At 42.5% G+C, this 22,720-nt stretch overlaps 1 protein-coding gene across 1 annotated transcript in view; it reads left to right on the forward strand.

Annotated features, from left to right (window-relative positions):
• Positions 1–382: 382 nt before the first annotated feature.
• Enpep (glutamyl aminopeptidase) overlaps positions 383–22,720 on the forward strand; it is a 69,465-nt gene continuing 47,127 nt past the window's right edge. The window contains exons 1-3 of the mRNA XM_052179266.1: positions 383–1,384; positions 11,788–11,929; positions 14,069–14,200. Coding sequence (XP_052035226.1) covers positions 693–1,384; positions 11,788–11,929; positions 14,069–14,200 — 966 coding nt within the window. The 5' untranslated portion in view covers positions 383–692. The remainder of the gene's footprint in view (positions 1,385–11,787; positions 11,930–14,068; positions 14,201–22,720) is intronic.

Below are 22,720 nucleotides of genomic sequence, written 5' to 3' on the forward strand. Positions count from 1 at the left end.
CCAAGTATCCAACTCCAAGATATGATTTCTGCTGAGAACAGAATTGGAATGTTTACATAATTTGAGGGAAAAGAGGAGGAAAAAACCCACACTTAGCTCTTTTGGCAGACACCCTAATAAAATAGTGAAATTTAAGAAGTCCTTTGGCTGAGAGAGTCACACTCACACAGCAGGAAGAAGCTCTAGATCTGATGGCAAAGGTTGTGTTTCCTATTGTAAGAGCACCTCTTAGCCAAATGCTTTCTCCCTCAAGGCTGACAGAGGTTTGGCAAAATCTCCACCTCTCCCAGCCCCCACCCCTTGCCCTGTCGGCCCGGCCCCGGCCCCCGATAGGCTCAGCCCTGTTTTATATTTAACTCGCTCCAGTTCAGGAGGGGCAGGGCTGGGGAGACGCTGTTTATACAGAGCTGAGCCAACATTCTCATCCGTCCTCCTCCTCCTTCTCTTCTGAGTTTCCATCCTACTCTTTGGTTTCTGCATTCATCTGGAGTGGCCAGTGGGGACGTGCAGGACTGGGAAGAGACACCGACGCCCAACACGGACGGACATCAACACTGGAAGGAGAGGTGTGGAAAAGCAAAGCCAGGCTGCCAAACCTGGGGAGGCCTTCCAATTGAAAAGGGAAGTCAGCTGAGGAGAGTTAGTTCAATTTAATATCCTTTCATGTGTAACATCTGACTTCGGGGGAGAAAATGAACTTTGAAGAGGAAGAGCCCTCTAAGAAATACTGCATTAAAGGCAAACACGTGGCCATCATCTGTGCTGTGGTAGTGGCAGTTGGATTAATAGTGGGACTTTCTGTGGGCTTGACCAGGTCGTGTGAGCAGGACACAACCCCCGAGCAGGACACAACCCCCGAGCAGGGCACAACCCCCGAGCAGGGCACAACCCCCGAGCAGGGCACAACCCCGGCTCCTTCCCAACTTCCACCCGGTGTCAGCACTGCTCTGCCTCCCCAAGTCCAGAATGTCTGCCCTGACAGTGAAGATGATAGTGGAGACTGGAAAAACTTCAGGCTGCCGGATTTTATCAAACCAGTTCACTACGACCTGGAGATAAAGGCCCTGATGGAGGAAGACAGGTACACAGGCATAGTGACCATCTCTGTCAACCTGAGCAAACCCACTAGTGATCTATGGCTCCACATTAGGGAGACCAAGATTACCAAGCTGCCGGAGCTAAGGAGGCCCTCTGGGGAGCAGGTACCAGTTCGACGGTGCTTCGAGTACAAGAATCAGGAGTACGTGGTGATCCAGGCTGAAGAAGAACTGGTGGCCACCAGTGGGGACAGTGTCTATCAGCTGACCATGGAGTTCGAAGGCTGGCTGAATGGCTCCCTCGTGGGTTTTTACAGAACTACCTACACGGAGAACGGGCTAACCAAGTATGTGCTGTATTGTGCTGTGCTGTAGCGTGTACACGGTGCTGTCTATGTTTTGTGCTGTGTGCGGGGCTGTGTGCAGTGAGAGAGGTGTGATTCGGTGCGGTGCTTCCTCTGAATCCGGCTTCTGCAATGTTTATTTGCCTTTCTTCTTTGCTTTCCCATCCTGTATTTCGTGGGTCTGATTCCTTTCTATCTGCCCTTGCTTTCAATTCTACTTGCTCATCTGAGAAGGGAAATGTCTTGCCTTGTTGTAATTTGAAATTTTATCACCAACCTCGACGTCATCAGTAGAATGCCTGTTAGAGAAAACAGTAAGTCTTTTATCAATGCCCCCATGATAAATCACGACACGTTACATCTGACTCTATACATCCATACAAAGTACCAGTACACTGGTGTTTTGGGGCTATATCACAGTGATTTCACAAGGAAGGACAATTTCATTTGCAATGATGGTTGCATTAAGTATCAATTGCTATTTTGTGCAGTTTACTGGAGAAGAATCTTAATGAAAATTACAAAAGATCTGACTGGCCCTTAGGTATTCAACTAAGAAGAGAAGCCCAGCTATGTATTCTGTTCTACAGTCAGAACTATGTTTCTACTTAGGCTTTCAGAGAGTGCTTTAACCCCATATCAATGATGGCCTATGGGTAAGTCTTGGGACTGCCAACTGTGTCTAAGCAGGCAGTAGTAATGCTAAGCCTTAGCCAGGCAGTGGTGGCACACGCCTGTAGTCCCACCACTCTGGGAGGCAGAGGCAGGTGAATTTCTGAGTTTGAGGACAGCCTGGGCTATACAGGTCTCAAAAAAAACCAAATCCAAAACAAACAAAGAAACAAAAAAAACAAGCAACAACAACAAAAGTAATGCTAAGCCTTTCACAACATAAGAGGCAGTCACAAATGTTTTCCTTCCCTGCAGTGTCCCAAGCAGAAGTGTTTAAAATATACATTAAATAATTATAATTATTATAAAACTAATATATATTCTATCTAATCTCTTACATTCCTATCTGCTATTCACACAAATCAATGGTTTTTATCAGACCTTGGCAAAAGGCATAAGCTCCTTCCTTGAATTCACAAACCCATCGCCCTGTGAGTGGTGACCAGGCATCCAGGCAACATTCTACACTTGAGTTGTCACTGGGCTTGAACCTGCTTAGACATTTGCCTGTGGAGATTCTGCAGAGTTAAATGACTGAGAAGAAGCTGCGGGTCACCTTTCAAACCCGGAGCCAGCTAGGGTCAGTCCTCTGCGAATCCCTTTCCTCTGCTGTCTGAAGCATCCTTCGGAGTAAAGGAAAATCTCTGGGTCAGATTTCTTCCTCCTGTTTATCGGAGAATAAAGAATCAGCCTCACGTTACTGTGTGGTGCATGGGCACACTGAGTAGAAAGGATAACCAAAGGAAAACATGGAAAAGGCCGGGCGCACGCCTTTAATCCCAGCACTTGGGAGGCAGAGGCAGGCAGATTTCTGAGTTCGAGGCCAGCCTGGTCTACAGAGTGAGTTCCAGGACAACCAGGGCTACACAGAGAAACCTTGTTCCGGGGGTGGGAGGGGTGGGAGGGGGGTTAGGAGGGGGAAACATGGAAAAGAAAGATCCACCATGCTCAAGAGCAAACTGATTGATTTCCCCCATTTGAAAAAAAAATAACAACATTGCAAGACATAGAAACAGTTCCACAGCTCAATGAATTTGCCCGTTAATGTGTTAATCAGCACATACGTTCCTAGGCAATCAAAATTGAATCTGAGTTATATTTATATATCTGTATGTATCTATATGGATTTAAAACTTTAATATATCATAAGCCTTTTCTTTTGTCTTAAATATTTGCAAGAGCCTGATATTAAAAATTGTGTACTATCTCATCTCATGACCGCACTGAATTCTATCCCATCCTATTGTTGAACTTGCGTGCTGATTCTAGTATTCTATGATTATTAACATATGAGAAAAGGATATCATTGCAAATCCACCTTTATGCGCACATCTGCTTATTTCCCTGGGTTGGTTATTATCCTAAAAGTCAAATTACCAGGTCAAAGAGTACCGATATAACAAGAGATTTTTAACTTTATTTATACATGAATAATACACAGTCATTGCAGGGAACCTAAAACCAAAACAGGGAAAGGTTATAAAAACAAACATCCACGTTGGCATGTCCTTTAACATTCTTCCACTGAATGACATGCAGGACGCACGCCTCGGCACAGTGTAGTGCAACACACTTAGCTTTTCCATTAGTTGTGGGTATGAAGTTGCTCCTACACAATGCAAGGAACAACCATAGAGATGATCACTTGTGACTATTTCCAACTTGAGTTTTCTGGTTTCTTTCATAGCCCTGGTAGTGTTTAAACTAAATCTCTGATATTACAGTGGGGTTCACAGAGGCCACAGAGAAGGTTAAAAAGCCAGGAAATCCTGGTGGGAAGAAGAAAGCAAGTTTGTTGGTGAGGTTTCTGTAATGAGGCGAACTAGAGGTAACTGTGGGAAGACACTGGGAGAAAGGAGGTCTCGTGGGATAAGGAAGACTTACTGTGGTGACTCATGGTCAGGGATGGGGAAGGACAGAGTTCTCCATCCTAGGATAGGAGAGTGATGGGGGGCAGGAGAGGAGGGCAAGTCAGGTGACATCACAAGGGGGACAGAAGGACACATGGGGAAAAACACGGAGGAAAAATAACTCAGGTCTGGTGGTTTGCTGATGGTGGCTAAAGTTATGGGTTCAAGATACTCAAGATCTAGCATCCGTGTAATGGCTTTACGTTCATTGATACTGCAAACAGGACAAGGAATTTGGTGGGAAAGAAAAGTTCAGTTTTAGACTTGTAGATGCCTGTTAGACACAGAGGGTAGGAATTTAGCTCACTATGAGTGAAGCAAACTGCCAAAGTTTAGGATAAGATTTGGTAGCTGTGTGAGAACAGTGTATTTACAGGAAAATGTATTATTATCACACACACATGTGTATACCCAGTCGTGAAGTTTTAACCTTGAAATTTTAGCTCTCGTCAGATGTTTCTCCAAACATCGAATGCTACTAGTGTAGCTTGAGATCTGTGAGGTGGTCTTAAATGCTTGGTGCAAGGGCTGCTGATTTTGCTTTATTTTAGAAGCAAGAAAATTTGATTTGGTCTCTTCTGCATAGAAAGATGTGATTTGGATTTAAATAATGAACTGGTTCATTCAATCCGTCATACAATTCCAATGGGGTGTGAATGACCACCCTGCATCGATTGAGCAGGCCTTGTGCATGACTCGGGAACCCTCTGTAGACTGTAGACACAGAGCTGGTTAGTTGCTAGCCCTACACCAGAAGCCTTTCTGCTTAAGGATTTAAGCCAAGTTTTCTTGTTTGCCTTGCTGGCTCTTGTTATTAAGTTGTTGAGCACAACCTGGGAGTCATTACTGGGGAGCACAGTGCCAGGGATTTTGTTTTCTAAAGTTGATACAGAGTGGCCAGGGCTGTGAGTTAGAGCCTTGCCTCTCCTGCCTCAGCTTTCTCCAAAGCACCTTGGTGGGGAAGACAGACAGAGGTTCTCCCTGATGGTGAGTTAATAAGATATGAGGAGTGAGATTTTAGAGCCCTCAATCGAACGAGTAACTTATGAACCCACTATGGCCCAGGGAGGTCTCTTTGAGAAGTCTGCACATCTGCCTGGTGTAATTAGTTATTCAGAATATTACAGGGTAACTTCCGAGTGTCTCCTGATACTCTTGGGCAATTCTCATTCATTTGCAGTCCAGCTCAGATTTCAAAAAGGATTTTTAATTGTGAAGTAGAGATTGTGCTATAAAATCATTTTATATTGCTATATACCTTATTTTCAAATTTGCTTAGCATGTAGGAAAGTCTGGTGACAATCAAAAGACTTAGTCATAGCTGGGCAGTGGTCACACATGCTTTTAATCCCAGCACTTGGGAGGCAGAGGCAGGTGGATTTCTGAGTTCAAGGCCAGCCTGGTCTACAGAGTGAGCTCCAGGACAGCCAGGGCTATACAGAGAAACCCTGCCTCGAAAAACAAACAAATGAGTTGGTCATATGTCAGCAGAGCTTTTTGAGCTCTTGAGTAGACCAAAGGAGAAACAAGCTACTTTTTGTTGTTGTTGTTGTTTTTGAGACGGAGTCTCACTATGTAGATCTGGCTGTCCTGGAAATCATCGCATAGATCAGGCTGGCCTCAAATTCACAGAGATCTGTCTGCCTCTGTCTCTTAAGGGCTGGGATTAAAGGTATACATTACCACCTAGCACATGTTATCATTTTTAAATATGGTTGTATTGCCTGTAGAACTTACACATGTGTTTTTTCCAAATGCATAGTCCAACCAAATAAATGGATTTAAATACCTTAGATTACAGAAAGCACCATGTCGGAAAGTCTTGGCCCGGTGTGGTAGTGCATGTGTCAATCCCAAAGATTCAAGGAAAAAGACCCCTGACCCAAACCAAGATGGCCAAATTAATTAATGAAAGCTTTTTTGACTCATGTGCATGAGCTATCTCCCCTGCCCTCTACAATGAGCCTTCCAACCCCGGGGGCTGGGCTTTCTCATCCAGCGGCTCCTCACTGTATAACCCAGACATTTTGGTTCTCAATTTCACCCCCCCTTCCCTCCCCCTTCCCTTTCCCCTCCCTTCCCAATCCTCTGTCTCTCTTCTCTTTCTGTGTCTGTTTTCTCTTTCCTCTGCCTCTGCTCTGTCCCCCTCTGTGGCAACTTCATTGACCCTCTTCTGTGTGGTTGGTGAAATTGCCTGAGAACTACCCTGCCTTTATATTTTCATTTGATATTAATGAGGAGTTTATAAATGGGAGATTTGTGGGGGAAAAGAGGCAAGGTTCCAAGAGCAGAATTTACATATAACAAGTTAGTCATAATGACTTCTTGAAACAAAGATACGATTGCAAGGTGGCCATAACCAGAAATAGGTAGTCATAGGTGGATATATGATATGATATGATATATGATATGATATATATAATGGGTTAGCAACATAGGTGGTTATAATAACCTTTTGAAATAAAGGTTTGGTACCTGTATCAGAACTACTTTGGTTATGGTTACAGAAACTACTTTACTTATGGTTACAGGTAGGGCATAGTCCAATCCTTCAGAAACAGAGTTTTAATCATAAACAGAAAGAACTTAGTTTGTCTTTACTATAAGATGGCTTTTAAGGCTAAAATGGAGGCAGGCTAATTCATCACCTGCTTATAATCCTAATTCTGGGCTGCCTGAGGCAGGAGGATGAGTTCAAGATCCTCCTGGATCACACAGCATGACCCTTCTTCAGAAAGGCAAAGGTTACAGAGTTTATCTTCTAGATTTATAGGGGTGTGTCTTGAGGAGTTGCATCATTTGATGAACCCCAGGGTGCGACAGGCAAGCTTACTCTGGTGACTAAGTTCCACTCACCCTGATGATGTGACTTGCTGAAGGTCACATGTGGGAAGACAAAAGGTTAAACTCTCAGAATTTTTCCTCTTAGAAGAGTTTTTCCTTTAAAATCCCAGGGTTCTTCATGTTGATAAGGAAAAAGACAAAGCAATGGAAAACAACCCTCAAACCAATACACATCTTGCCTATCTGTACCCTAGTGATTAACCCTAGCACTAACCCTAACGCTAACCCTAACCCTAATGCTAACCCTAATGCTAACCCTAACCCTAACCCTAATGCTAATCCTAACCCTAATGCTAACCCTAACCCTAACCCTGCATAGCCCAGCCACTGTAACCGTGTTAGGCTCCCATGACTGCTGAGACCACCACCAAAGCAAAACAGACCCACTGAGCCAAGACACTGCAGCTCTCCAGTGCTCTGTCCACAAGCAAAAACAGCAACTCTCTATTTTAGGAGAACAACTCATCAGAGTCCTTTTAAAGGAGAGAATGAAAAAGAATTAAACATTCTTCTCTCACCTGGGTTCTGGGGAGTTTATTCTCTAGAGTTCAGCAGAGAAAGGACTTCTGAAAACGTACACAATGAAAGGGTCTTGCCTGGAAGGACAGCTTCACTTCCTAATTATTCAGACTTTTGCCTGAGCTCCAGATCCCTCCCTGCTCTGTCTGTGTCTGTGTCTCTGTCTCTGTCTCTCTTTCTCATTACTTTGTTGGCTTATTTCTAAGGTGGATTAAACTGAAACATTATTGTTCCTTTTCCTTTGCCTCTGGGGGGGGAAATAATCAGAAATCCAAACAATTGTTTGTTTGTTTTTTTGTTGTTGTTGTTTTTGTTTTCCAAGACAGGGTTTCTCTGTGTAGCCCTGGCTGTCCTGGAACTCACTCTGTAGACCAGGCTGGCCTCAAACTCAGAAATCCACCTGCCTCTACCTCCCAAGTACTGGGATTAAAGGCGTGCGCCACCACTGCCCGGCAAAACAATTGTTTAAAACAGGTAGCATGGGTGGTCCCTTGCTGTATTGTGTCATAAGACCTTCCTATTCTAGGGAAAATATGAGGGATTCTTCAGAGTCTAATGTATTTACAATCCAGTATAACCTACAAAATGTTTAAAATTAAGGATTTTGTGCAGGACTTGGTTGTGAATACCTTTAATCCCTGCAGAGGCAGAGGTAGAGGCAGAGGCAGGTGGATCTCTGTGAGTTCAAAGACAAGCTAGTCTACAGAGTGAGTTCCTGGGCAACCAAGGATACACAATGAGACCCTGTCTCAAAAAACAAAACACAACGAAACAAAAAACAATGAAATTTTGGTTTACTAAACTGTTAGCGTCACACTAATCAATAACTATTCCATTGCAGAACAAATTCTTGGCTAAGGTTTTTCTAGGTGACTTAGTTTAAAAAATAAAACCAAACTTACAGAAATATTACCAGAATAGTATTTAGAACTTCTAAAAATAATTTACCCGGATTCACCAATTATTTACCTTTTGCTCCCATTTGCCTCTCTTTTCTCTTTAAATAATTCACTTATATCTTAACATCAGGGTATATTTAAGTGCTAGGCATTCTCTAACTTTTTTTTTTTAATCAAAGAATTTAGCCTCAAAATAATTATGCAACCCAGGGCTCATACTCAGATTCTTCGTTAACTCAGTAGCAGCCTGGCTGCTTTCCTGCTCCTCCCAGAATGTGTCCATCTGGACCTCTGGCCAGGACCACCACCTCCTTTAAACCCAGGTTGTTCCCCAGCCTTGCCTCATTTTTCTCCATGTCAGTAGTTCTGAAAAGGTTATTTTAAGAATGCCCCCAGTTTCCATTTACGTGGCTTTCTTATGAACTTTTAAAAATGTTAGAGGAACATTTCTATCAGGAGTATCAGGGAAGAAAGACTATGTAGTGGCTGAGGAAGTGATATTACCAGGAGACACAGCCCATGTCTCTACTCTTATAAGCCAGTTATTGTTGGTGGTATCACTTTTTGTTTGTTTTTTAAGCCAGGGTTTCTCTGTGTGGCCTTGGTTGTCCCTCTGTAGACCAGGCTGGCCTCGAACTCACAGATCTGCCTGCCTCTGCCACTCCACCCCCCACCCCACAGTGCCGGGTTAAAGGTGTGTACCACCATCACTGGCTTGGTGATATTATTTTTTTCAAACCTTGTGCTTCAGGTAATTTCCCATGCATTTTGTTGGAGAATATTTGAAACATGCAAATATGTCTATACCTGATTCTTTTGACATCTATGAAGGATTTTCTTTCTTTCTTTCTTTCTTTCTTTCTTTCTTTCTTTCTTTCTTTCTTTCTTTCTTCCTTCCTTCCTTCCTTCCTTCCTTCCTTCCTTCCTTCCTTCCTTCCTTCCTTTCTTTCTTTCTTTCTTTCTTTCTTTCTTTCTTTCTTTCTTTCTTTCTTTCTTTCTTTCTTTCTTTCTTTCTTTCTTTCTTTCTTTCTTTCTTTCTTTCTTTCTTTCTTTCTTTTTCCGAGACAGGGTTTCTCTGTGTAGCCCTGGCTGTCCTGGAACTCACTCTGTAGACCAGGCTGGCCTCGATCTCAGAAATTCGCCTGCCTCTGCCTCCCAGAGTGCTGGGGAAAGATTTTCTAAATCTGGTATTCCTTCTAAAATTCCTGGTCTCTAAGAGTTTGGGATGTATCTCATTGGTAGAATATGAATTTAGCAAGCACAAAGTCCTGATCTGAATCTATAACACTGTGAAATAAAATGTCTATCATTTAGTTAAATAAGACTGTAAATCAAACTTAAAATCAAAGAAGAGCTCCTGGGTTGTCTTAATTAGCTTCTCTGCTGTAATAAAACACCAATCAGAACCAACATGAGGAAGAATGTTTGACTTATACAACCAAGTCACAGACCAGCAGAACTCAAGGCAAACATCTGAAGCAGAAACTGAAATAGAGACCATGGAGGAGTGCTACTTAGTGACTTGATCTCCTTAGTTTGCCCAGCCTGCTTTCTGATAAAACTCAGGGGTAGCAGCTCCCACAACAACCATGGATCAAGAAAATGCCCCACAGGCACACATGCTGGCTAGTCGATAGAGGTAATTTCTCAATTGAGGTTCCCAGTTCCTAGATGACTCTAGTTTGTTAACTTGTCAAAAACTAACCAGAATGATGGTTTAGTTTGCCCAAATGCCCAAACTTGATGACCTAGAAGGCACATAGTGGAAGAAGAAAGGTAGCTCCTGCAAGCTGGCCTCTGCTCTCAACACTCCGCCATAGTGTGTGGCTCCCCCTGCCTAGTCTACATGCTACAAATAAAACACACAAAAAAGGAAGGAGGAGAAGGAAGAAGGAAGAAGAAGAGGAGGAGGAGGAGGAGGAAGGAAGGAAGTGAGGAAGGGAGGAAGGAAGAAAGAAGGAGGAGGAGGATGAGGATGATTCATGGGTTCATAGTTTATTCAGTGAGTTGTAATCCCATCCATTGATCTTAATGTTCCAGCTCCCATAGGTTTGGCAAGTACTAATCCTGTCTAGCAAACACTTGTGTCTCCTGACTTGTTCCCATGATCCTTTGAGGACTCCTTATTTTCTTGGCATGACAAGATGATCTGGGTCATCATGGACTTTGTTTTGTGTTTTGAGAGGGTTTCTCTGTGTAGAAGGCTTGGCTGTCCTAGAACTCACTATGTAGACCAGGCTGGCCTTGAACTCAGAGATCTGTCTGCCTCTGGACCCAAGTTTTAGAATTAAAGACATGTACCACCACTTGTCTACCCATCCCTAGAAGCAGCCCTTTCTTTAAGGAACCTTGGCTCCTGTTAATGGAGAGTGTCATTTGAAACTCATCATCTGGGAACAGAGTAATGTTTGCAATGTGTATTGGTAGGAGTATGGTGTGTGCATCTGTGTGTGTAAGGGTGGGGGCTTCATAGTAGCTTTAGAATAAATAAAAAGAGCTAATAACTTAGCATTTGTTATTGTGGTAGTGGTGGTGATCGTGGTCTCTCTCTCTCTCTCCCCCCCCCCTCTCTCTCTCTGTGTGTGTGTGTGTGTGTGTGTGTGTGTATGTGTGTATGTGTGTGGTTGTTTTGGAATTTGTTGTTGACACAGGGCCTGGCTCTGTGTACCTTGACTGGCTTGAGACTATAAGTAATCTTCCTTGTCCAGTCTCCCAACTGTTGGGATTACAGGGGTGAATTACAGGAGCCACCCCTTCTGGCTCTTTAGCTTAGTATTCTTTGTGATTGCTTCTCTAGTCCATGAGAACCTAACATGATTCTTGCACAAATTATTGATGACAGCAATCAATGTTACCTTACTTCTATTGTTTGTATTTTCTGTTTCATCCAATGAGCAAATATAAACCATATTCTCTTACTGCAATATGCAATACACATATTTTCACTTTTAAATTGCAGAAGTGTTAAACAGTTGTAGTTTAGTGCCTACAAGCACATGCCTAGTAGCAGCTATGAGGAATGCTGCTGTCTTTCAAAAAGTGAGCTTAGAGACGATGAACTTAGAGACTGTGGTGGAGATCGAACCCAGGGCCTTGTACACAGCAATGGATCACCTACTCCTGAGCTATGCCCTCAGTCCTCAAAATGGGGCTTCAGACCAGGTTAACATGCCCTTCGCCAGGGTGATGGCTCAGCACCAAGTTTGCCTGCAAATGAGCAGGAGTGCTGTCCTTGATGCAGCATAAGCAGGGAGGAATGTTCCTCTGGGAAAAGGGAGGGTTTGAGAGGATACTCCTCTGCTCCATGATGGAACACACCTGCTCACAGCTCACGACAGTTACAAACAGGCAGTTGGGCCTGCGGGTATTTGTCCTTTATTGCTCGGAGGTGTTAGGTAGAATACCCTCAGAATTCTGAAATCTGTTGACAGACATTTGATAGTTTCGTAGAGCTCATGGAAATGTTAACAGTTACAATAATGTAGCCCATATTTTCTATAGGCATAGAAACACAGGGACTGTCAGAAGGGCCGTGTGCATTGTGTCTCTGTTTATTCCTAAGGAGCATAGCGGCCACTGACCACGAACCAACAGACGCCAGGAAGTCCTTCCCTTGTTTCGATGAACCCAACAAGAAGGCAACCTACAATATCTCCATCATTCATCCGAAAGAATACTCAGCACTTTCAAATATGCCAGTAGAGGTAAGTATTTTTAAGATTTTGTTTCTGTGCACACTCAGTTTGCAATACTACTTCAACTGCTTGATTTACCATAGAAGAGAACCCTGAATTCTGAACTTAAATGCTATAGCTATCAATTTAAAAGATTAAGGATACATCTTAGCAATCTTTTTTTTCTTTGATTCTAGGAAATTATCAACCTATAAAATCACAGTCCAGCAATAAATTCACCTTGAAATTTTTAAGGAAGAAAGAATACAATACACAGAGATCAGCTGGGGGCTCTGTCTAACCACACAAACCACTAGTCATGAAAAAAATCAATGACACACTTAAAGTTTTCTAGACCAGACTTACTATTTAGACTTTTCAGTTCAAAACAAGCCCTCTTTTTAAAACAGATAAAGCTGTGTAAAAAAAAAAATCATTACACTAATTCTTGGTTCTTTAATTCAGGGAACACCATGCCTATAGATTTTCCTGCAGAAAGAATCTATGAAACATTGAATTAATAATGGGCTGCAGTAACCATGCCTGGGTACTTGTTTTTTTTTTTTTTTGTTTGTTTGTTTGTTTGTTTGGTTTTTTTGAGACAGTGTTTTTCTGTATAACCCTGGCTGTCCTGGAACTCACTCTGTACAGGACGCTTTCCCGTGTTTCCTTTTCATGAGTGGCATTGTTAACTAAAAACCATTACCTTGAAATTATGGTTTATTATGCACGTGACACATTTGATGTGTAAAAAAAGTCAGGCTCCTTTTTAAAAAAAAGGGGGGGGGCCTGGAAAGATGGCTCAGGAGTTAAGAGCACTGACTGCTCTTCCAAAGGTCCTGAGTTCAATTCCCAGCAATCGCATGGTGGCTTACAGCCATCTGTAATGGGCACCTGATGCCCTCTTCTGGTGTGTCTGAAGAGAGCAATGGTTCACTTATATACATAAAATAAATAAATCTTTTTTTTTTAAAGACAGGCTCACTCTTCAATATAATTGATCTCTGCCTAGAAATTATACCTCCCATCTTTCTGATTCACTATCGGAAATATCACGGAAACCCATCCTCCTAATAATAAACTGATCCTTGAAAAGGTGCAAACCAAATAAAAAGAGCTAATATATAAAGATTAAAATGTAAAATGTCCTCAGCCCCAGAACGAACCCAGTTTTTAGGTGGTTTTCTTTGGGAAATTCAGTTTGGATTGGAGAAGAAATAGTAAAGGATAAAATTTTAGGTTTGACCCACGAATTAAAATGTGATGATGGTGCAGGTGTCATCAGATTGCCTTGGAGTGGGTGAGAGGAAAGAATGGTGGGGCATGAAAAAGACAAACTGACCTCCCATTCCCTGTGACCTATTCAACTTCAAGGGCTACATCTTTAATTCTGCTAGATTCGGAGACTGGTTGGGAGCAGGATGGTTCTCTGGTTTGTTAGAAGAAAGACCTAAACTGATCCCAGGAGACTTTTATTGTGAGGTAACTTTTCTCTCTGGAAAAAGCACATACCCACAAATGGTAAGAATATTCCCATCTGGAGAGTGGTTGTATACAGACGTGCAGGAGCTTGGCCGAGGCCTGGTAGTTGATTGACAGAGGATGGCAGAACTGGTGTGGATGAAGAAACCAGACAAGTTAGTAGTGGGGTCAAACAATGGAATCCCTCCTGACAGCGGTAACCAGGGTCTTGACTTTGGTGTCCATACCTTGTCTCTTCAATGTAGGTAGCTGGGGTTGGGGAAGGAAAGCCCTCACTGACTATTTACACAGTCGTTACTCTCCTTACACATGGCGACACAGCTCCTGACTGCTTAATTCTCCTTCTGCAAGATTCAGCCTGTTCTTCACTAAAGGATCAAATCTTAAAATATGGTTAGCACTGTGGATTTTTGTTTTTAGAAAGATAAACTCTTGCCCAGTTGATAGGCCAGTTAAACTTACTTTTCCCTGAGAAATATGATCCAAAGTGTAGTTCAGTCGTTTCCAGGGTGTTGACAAAACCAAGTGACTTTTCCTACAGGTTCTTCAGCATTACCACTTTGCATTTGAGGTCCCAATTTCAAAAATGAACTTCTGAGTAGGGAGTGGGGCTTAGAGGATTCATTGGTTTGTCTTATTCATGGTCGATCTTGTGATAAATAAAAGCTGATCTTCTATTCCCCATAGAGAGAAGAGATGGTGGATAACGACTGGAAGAAAACCACCTTTATGAAGTCTGTCCCGATGAGCACTTACCTCGTGTGCTTTGCTGTCCACCAGTTCACCTCCATACAGAGAATATCCAATAGCAACAAACCAGTGAGTCTTCCTAGACTTCAAAAACTCCCCACCAATGTGTCTGTGGTTAACTTTCTGGCTTTCAGAAATAATTGCTTATTTGTTTTCTGTACAATAGTCAAGAAACCTAGTCAGTCACCAGGTTCTAAGAGTGTCATGACACACTGAACAGTAGGGAAAAGCACAAGCTATAGGACACAGTGACCAATAAACAAAGTGACAGTTGTACTTACTCACAGCCTTGGATTCTTTCAAAGGGAAGCTTCACTGGAAATTCAAAGCCAGCTCCAATACAGACCAGTACAAGTATGTCAGATGCTATGACCCTACCCAACTTCATTGCAAGGCTAGGCACGTGTGTTAGAAGGAGCAACTCAGGAGAGCTAGTGTGGGGAGGTACATATTCTACAAGCATCCAGGAGCTGAACAGTTCATGGTTATCACTTTTATATGTCATTAAAACAGGCACCAACTTCCTGAGATTCTGATGCAAAACAGAACAAAACAAAACACCCAAAAATATGTATTTCAAATGATACTTTAAATTTCCTTGGCATTTATTTATTTAGTATGGGGTTGAGGGAGCATGTAGTACATATGGTGTGAAGGTCAGAGGACACCTTGTGGGAGTTTCCTCTCCTCTTCTACCGCATAAGATCTGGGGATCGAACCCGGATCTTTAGAGTAGTACCAAGCCCCCTGACCTGATGATTTCTCTTGCTGTCCCAGTGACTCCTTTTTGAAAAACCAAAAAAGGTTTTTGTCTATAATTTTTCTTTTTGGTTTGGGGACTAGAGAGATGGCTCAAAGGTTAAGAGCACTGGCTGCTTTTCCAGAGGATCTGGAATAGATTACCAGCACCCACGTAATCACTTCATGACCATCTGTAACGCTAGTTTTAGGAAATATGATGCCTTTCTCTGGTTACCTCAGGCTCCAGGCATGCACATAATTCACAGCCATACATGAAGGTATACATGTATACACCCGTATACATGAAATAATAAAAAATAAATCGTTTTTAAATAGGTTTGCTTTGGAAGCCCCTACTTGCCATTCTTTGGATTCTTGTTTTGCTTAGAAAGTAGATCAATTCACCTCTATAACACACACACACACACACACACACACATATCCAAATGATACTTTTCAGAGTATACATTTATAAGGACAAAGTCACTACTCTATCTTACAGATGAGAAACTTGAAGCCTACAGAGTTAAAATGTTTTGCTCAAGAGCCATCTGGGGAGAGGTAGGGACTGACACTCTGTATTCTTTCCAAAGCGTCACACTAAGCTAAGTTTTTTGGGAAACACAATGTTCTGAAAATCGCATTACCTCATCATCAGTCATTGCAAGGGGAGAGTCAGATGCTTCTCCTTCCATGAAGTGCTCCTGGACAAAGCTGCCTTCCTTTAGGTTATCAGTGGGGTTGATGCTGGTTCGTGCAAACCCTGGGTTTTCAATAGAGAAGTTATCGTGGGTGGGGGAACATACCATAACCTTTTGCTTGGGGCTCAGGAGGACTGATCCAACTCAACTGTTTCTCCAGCCACCTGTGTCGCTTTGATATGACTGTTAGTGTGATGGAGGGCCACCACCAGTTTTCAAAGATAATACAGCGTATTGGGGGGGGGGGGATGGCATCAATGGAGGAAATTGCTTTTCTAGACTGCTCTTCTCATAGGCAGCGGTGTGCCTCTGGCCTGATACGAAGTTGAGTCTATTGGTCCGTCTCATGGTTTTCTTCCAGTGTCATAGCAAATGTGCAATATTTATTGAGTGCTTTCTTTAGAACCCACGATAAACGACCATTGTCCTGTACAGGTGCTTCTCCCATTTCGTTTTTACAATACGATTGCATTTTGGGTACTTTTGTTTTCTATTTTGAGTAGAACATCAAGACAAGGCAGAAAGGCTGGGCAATTCCTCTACGCTCACATAGGTTTATGAGTCAGAATGCAGCCAAGCGACCAGCCGCGGGCGGACATTCCAGTCTTAGTGACTTTCTAATCGCGAGTGTGAGCTTGAGTTTCCCGATGGCTCCCTCGCTGAGTCCCCCGAGCAGCTCTGCCGCCTGGGCGAGCCATTATGGCGTGTATCATCGTTTGGCTAGCTTCTAAGGATGGGTTTTGTGTAAAGGAATAGAGCAACGTAGTGGAAAATACCGTTTTGCATAAGATCCCAACAGTAGTAAATACTTCTTAAATGGCTCTCCTGTGAAAGCTGACAGCAGAATGGTCTGTCTTAAATCAGCAGCGGCTCCCACCCTTCGGAAGGGGAGCGGAGGATATACTGTCACAACTCTCCCTTTCTGGTCTGTTTCCTAAGAGGCTAACAGAACTGAACCGCTTTCTGAAATTCCCGGATGCTCTAGTCAGAACCTAGCCAGGTGGTGACTCTGGAGCTGACGCCAGGGGGCGCCTTACCTTCTGCCTCTTCTGCTACACAGTGTGATGTCCTCCTGAGTTGAACAGAGCTTCACCTGAGGACACCTAATGTGCATGCTAATGCTTCACGAAACTTCCTTTTGCCCCCGCCAGCTCTTCATATGCTCACACTGAATTGAAGGCTAATATTGGCACCCCAAAAGAAAATGTGCCCAGTCTGATCCTTCAGAGAGAAGCACAAACAAACAAACAAAATCAGCCGCCTTACACAAACGAAAATGTAACAGAAGAAACACACCAAGTCTTACAACTTTTTAAACATGAATTATAAGTAGTTAGCTGAAAAATTGCCTCGGAATTTTTGGTGTAAAAGTCAGTCAGTTAGTACAGCCTCATGAATGATGCCCTGGGCTGTTGGCTTCTAGCCTGAGTTTCTCTGACTTTCTTGCTTCTATAGTGCAAGTATCTCTGGTGGGTCTCAGACTAAGGAGAATGAAGGTCTGCATGGCCATGCTACTCCCAGTGACAGGCTCCCAGGATGTCCCATATCACATGATGGGCTCTCTCCGATACAGACTTTCCTAGATCGCAGCCACAGATATTTATCATTTGGAGTTTTTCTAAAGTATTTTTACCTAAATTATTTTTTAAAAAGAAAGAGAAAAGCAGTTCTCCATCTAAACCCTGTCATCCCTCCTGTACTATTATTTTCTATTACATTTTTTACTCATTTAACCATGACTCTTACACATCTTTCAATTTTTAAAAATAATTTTAAATTTTTAATTAAAATATAGTTACATCATTTCCCCTTTTCTCTCTTCCCTCTGACTCATACTGTGTCCTCTCCCTTCTGTTTGTCCTGTAATCTCCCTTACTTCCGCCCAAATTCAAGGCTAATAATTTTGGGGTGGAGTTCAAGACAGTTTCTCTATGCAACAGTCCTGGCCCTCCTGAAACTCACTTTGTAGATCAGGCTGGCCTCAAACTCGCAGACATCCATCTGCCTCTCCCCAACATCTCCAATGTCTTCCCCACTTCCTTACCCAACTTATTCTATCTGTCTGTCTGTCTGCCTGCCTGTCTATCATCTACCTATTCTTTCTCTCTGTGTCTTTCAAAACCAAATGAAAATATGGTTTCATTTCAAATAGAAATGAAAGTCAAAACAAACTAACCAAAACCAGTAAGATAAAAATATAACAAAGCCAAACCCCAAAACGGAAACAAAAAGTCCATTAAAAACCCATGGGATTCTTTTTGTGTTGGCTAACTACTCCTGGTCACGGGGCCTATGCTGGAGTATGGTAGATATACCCAGTTACAATCCATTGGAGAAAACTGGTTTTCATTTTGCCAGTGGGTATCAATTGCAGATAGCTTCTTGATTAGGGGTGAGACCCTGTACCTACTTGGCAAGCTGATGGCTCCGACTTTACCCACTGCTGCTTCTTACAAGTTCCATAGAGACTCTTCCGTTAAAGCCCTCCTGTGTCTTATGGGTCTCCCATTTTGTATTTTAGCTACCCACTGCTGCATGCTGGGAGCATGAAGGTGCAGCAGAGCAGCATTGGCTGCACATCTGGACCCGAGGTCCTATTACCCTTTCAGTGAAATACTTTAGAGAAGGGGCTAAATTATTGCTGTGCACACAGTGTCCTCCATAGAAGTTGAGTGGAGCCAAGGACTGTTCTTACCCGTGCTGTTTCCAACAGTGTGGCTCTGGGACATTAATCCCTGGACACTCAGTGTGTACTTTATAATGCAAGAACTTGGGGTGCTGTCATCAAGCTCAGTGAGGGGTATAAACTCAACCCTCTGACAGTTTTCTTACCACTTGTCATCAGATCAAAGTCTATTTTTGCTGTAACTAGAAGAAAGGACATATAGCATGCGTCAGGAATGGAGCCATCTATTGTAAGCAACCCCCCAAAACGGAAACGAAAAGTCCACAAAACCCCCATGGGATTCTCTTTGTCTTGGCAAAAACAAAACAAAACAAAAAAACAAGCATGCACATGAGAAAAATGTATAGAGTTTTAAGATAGCTCAGAAAACTTTTGGTTTTGGATAATTTTTTTTGAAGAGTAGTAGTATTATGTTTTTGTTCAATTCTTGAAAAAAGGGAGACATTTGAAGAATTACTTATAGTAGTTTTGTAACTATTAAGACAAGGCACCAACAGATATATCTCTGTCTCTGCTTCTATCTCTGTCTATCTCTGTTTCTCTGCCCTCTCTGTCTCTCTCTATATCTCTCTGTGTGCCCTTATTTCTCTCTGTCTCTCTCTGTCTCTCTCTGTCTCTCTTTGTCTCTCTTTCTCCCTCCCTCCCTCTTCCAGATCTTGGCAAGAAACCACCTCCTGAGGCTTTTTGAGGTTTAGTTGACTGATTAAGGGTTTATAGCAAATGATGACACTAAATTCTACTTCAGGATAACCAACCAAGCAACCCACCCACCCACCTATCTACACTGAACTGTACACAGTATAGTTGGTGTACATGACACTTTCACTGTGTGAGATAACTGCTCAGCTATAAATGTAAAAATTACCACCCCACCATTCTCTCAGGAATCACATCATAATTATATATGTTAGCTGTGTTGTTAATAATATTATTAACAGCCAGAAGTGGTGGCACTCACCTTTAATCCCAGGACTCAGCAGGCAGATCTCTGTGAGTTCAAGGCCAGCCTGGTTTACAATTGACATCTTGTCTACAGCAATTATTATTGTGGCATGCAAAGGGTGGTTTAAAAATCTCCTATGGAGTTGTTTTGGATATGAGTTCATTTTATTGTTTTTAAAAGTTATGTTGGGGATAGAGTGCCCTGGAAGATGGTTCAGTCAGTAAAATGTGTGCTGCATACACACGAGGACCTGCATTTGATTTCGTAGCACCCACATCAAAAGCTGGGCAAGGTGTCACACATGTGTGATCCCTGAGCTGGGGAGGCAAGGACAGGTGAGTGCATGGTGCTCACGGACCAGCCAGCATAAGATCTTTGGGAGAAAACAACATTGGAACATCCTTTTGTTTGCGTGTTTCCAATTTTGCCTTCTGATATGACATGTTCCTCCTAGATTTAGGTTTGCATCTTATGTAGAGATAAATTGGTGTATATACAAAATTCCTTAGCACTGTGATAGTTTTTGCAATTGTTAACGCTATGGGTTCCAAATGTGTTCAGAGCTTGGTGGTTAGCAAGTAGCTGCTTAGGAAGGGCTGGGGAAGCCCAGGCTGCTCCCTGAGACCACATGAGCTTTTACTGGTAGCTCACTTCAGACAATACAAGTTATCTGACACTTGGTTGTTGTTACTGTTATAAAAACAAATTTTAAAAAAGATGATGTGTGGCCTTAGTAGCCCACCCGTAATCTCAGTACCGGGGAGATAGAAGCCAGGGGATAGTTCAAGACCAACCTTGGCTAACAGTGATTTCAAAGTCAGTGTAGACCACATGAGACTCTGTCTCAAAACACAAAGACTATAACAGACAATCCATACAAACTCAATATCTACAAAGAAGGTTGGACTGACAAACTTTCACATTTGGAAAGACAAACTTGAAAGCATACAAGCAAAGAAAACAATGTGCCACTGCTGTTTTGTTGTTTTGTTTTGTCCAAATTCTCCTCTCTTATAACTTTCTGCCCTGCTAGGATATTTATAATACAGATATAAAACTAAGCACAGTGATGTCATCTTCAATAATATCACCTAACACATATGCAAGAATGGGTAGTTACCTATCAGTTCATGTCCAATGGTATTGCCAAATTAGTTAATTTAGAAAAAATAAAATACTTTGGATTTCCAGAGCTCTTCGGATTTCTAACAGTGAATAAGAGGTTGTGGAGACAGGATCCATGGAATAGTTTCAGTAACATGACCAGCAGTAACATGCAATATGTCATTCTGTTCATAGTTGTTGACAATCCATAGGCCTGATATGTAGCATGGGAAGCTCCCTGCAGGAGAAGTGCTAGCATCACCTGAATTGAGACTCATGAGTAAATGTTGGGGAGGTTTGTACAGGTTTGGGGTTTGGATACAAACAGGGGATGGGCGGGGAAGGATGCTATAAAGACTCGCTAAGTAGTTCTTAGCTGGTCTGTTATGGTAGTCAAGTCTAACAAAGAGACACAGGAAGGGAGTGACAGCAAGTAGATGTCAACTCTCCTGGGCTTCGGTTTCAGTCCTCAAACTGCTAGAGATACTGGAATGAAAGTCATCGTATTAAAAATTCTAAATGTTTACTTTACGGGACTGGAGAGCTGGCACAGCAGTTAAGAATACTTGTTGCTCTTGAGGAAGACCCACATTTGATTCTCAGCACCCACATGGCTGCTCACCACCATCTATATCTAAGGAATCTTTCTGAGTCTCCCTCTGGCCTGTTCAGGTACACACATGATACACAGATATCCATGCAGTCAAAACACTTATACACATAAAATACAACAAATGAACCTTTACAAAACTATACCTCCTTTATAATAGAGTCTCGTATGATAAGAGAAAAGCTATTGAAATGATGGAGCAGATGTGTCAATTTACAGTGGAATTTATAAAGTCCAGCTGTGCAATAGACCCAGTGTTCTGAGGTAGGGTCAGTCCTCTGTAGTAGTGGTATGCATCAGAAATTTAATTTCTTGAGGGCTCTTCCAAGGGTCATGAGTTCAAGTCCCAGCAACCACATGGTGGCTCACAACCATCCATAATGAGATCTAACGCCCTCTTCTGGGTGCCTGAGGACAGCTACAGTGTACTCACATATAAAAAATAAATAAATCTTTAGAAAAAAAAAACAAAAAAAAATTTAATTTCTTCAGGGTAGATATCCTACTTTAGAAAATAAATAACAGTTAGCCTCTGGAATCCTCACATTTACAGATAAAGTTTATAAACCTCATATTTAACCGTTAATAAATTCACTGAGTACTGAAGGCAGATATGTCTTGAAGACGAGGAAAGAAAAGTCATTATTTCCGAGCAGCTAGCCACGAAGTTAAGAATGATCATCTCAGTAAAGCCAGTGTGTGAACTAGAAACAAGATAATCATTAGTAAAAGTGATGTTGATTCCAGGGAAGTTCTTCTGGACTTAAGTGCTGAGGTCCAGCAGAAACCAGAAAAAGGTTAACCTCCCTCCGTTAAGTCCCGAGGAAGGAGAGGGATGCAGGAGTGGGCCATGATGACATCACTGACAGGGAACTGGAGATGGGCAGCAGTGGGGGCATCTGCAGAGGGGCAGCCTTTCTAAATCCTCCAGTCCAGACATCACAGGTGTTCTTTAGTTGAAAGGATGTTACTGCCATTATATGGAGGCTTCCAATAGCAGACAGTGTTGGCATGTTGGTAGAATCTTCCATGTCATAATATGTTCCTGACATATAGCAGATAGGATACACTTATGGATATGATTTGGCTAATTGCAAAAATCTTCAAAACTCTTTGAATTTTATAATTGTAGATAAGGGATAGTCGAACCAGTTCAAGGATGCTAGTCGATGGTTCCTTAGCTCATTTGTCAAATCTGTGTCTGGAAAATAACAGACCTACAGGGGTTGTCTGGAAAGTTCCTAGGTGATGGGTAATCTGCAGCCAGCCAGGTGGACACTTCTGTGCGGGGATGGGGGTTGGGAGACTCCCTCAGAAGCCAGTGAGGAAGGAATAAATGTTGATAGCAGTCTTTTCAGTTTCTGTCATCAATAGAAGTGTGGAGAAAGAAAAAAAAAAGTAACTGATTCTGTTTCAGAAGAGTGCTTAGATGAAGTCCATGTGAGTTGGGGACACAGCTCAGTGGTAGTATAGTTGAATGCTTAAGTCCAGGATTCAGTCAAAGGGGCTCACCTTCTGTGGGTGATAGGAAAGCAGTAGCAGAAATGGCACAAAGGCTTTCTCCTCCCCACAACTTCACCTGAAGCAGAGTGTTCATTATCCTTTGACTTCCCGTTCTCTCAACTTGGCTTCCCATTCCAAACAGACAGCCCGAAGCACAGGGGTGTAGACGGCAGGGCAGTGTCAAGAGGACAGCTCTCCCTTAAATGTCTGATGGAGAATGAGTGTGGCAAAAAAAAAAAAAAAATCTTAGCGAGTCTAGCACAATAACTTGTGAAAGGTTCTGAGCCTTTCTACTGGCAGT

Source organism: Apodemus sylvaticus, chromosome 4 (genome assembly GCF_947179515.1).
Source record: "Apodemus sylvaticus chromosome 4, mApoSyl1.1, whole genome shotgun sequence".
Lineage (NCBI taxonomy): Eukaryota > Metazoa > Chordata > Mammalia > Rodentia > Muridae > Apodemus > Apodemus sylvaticus.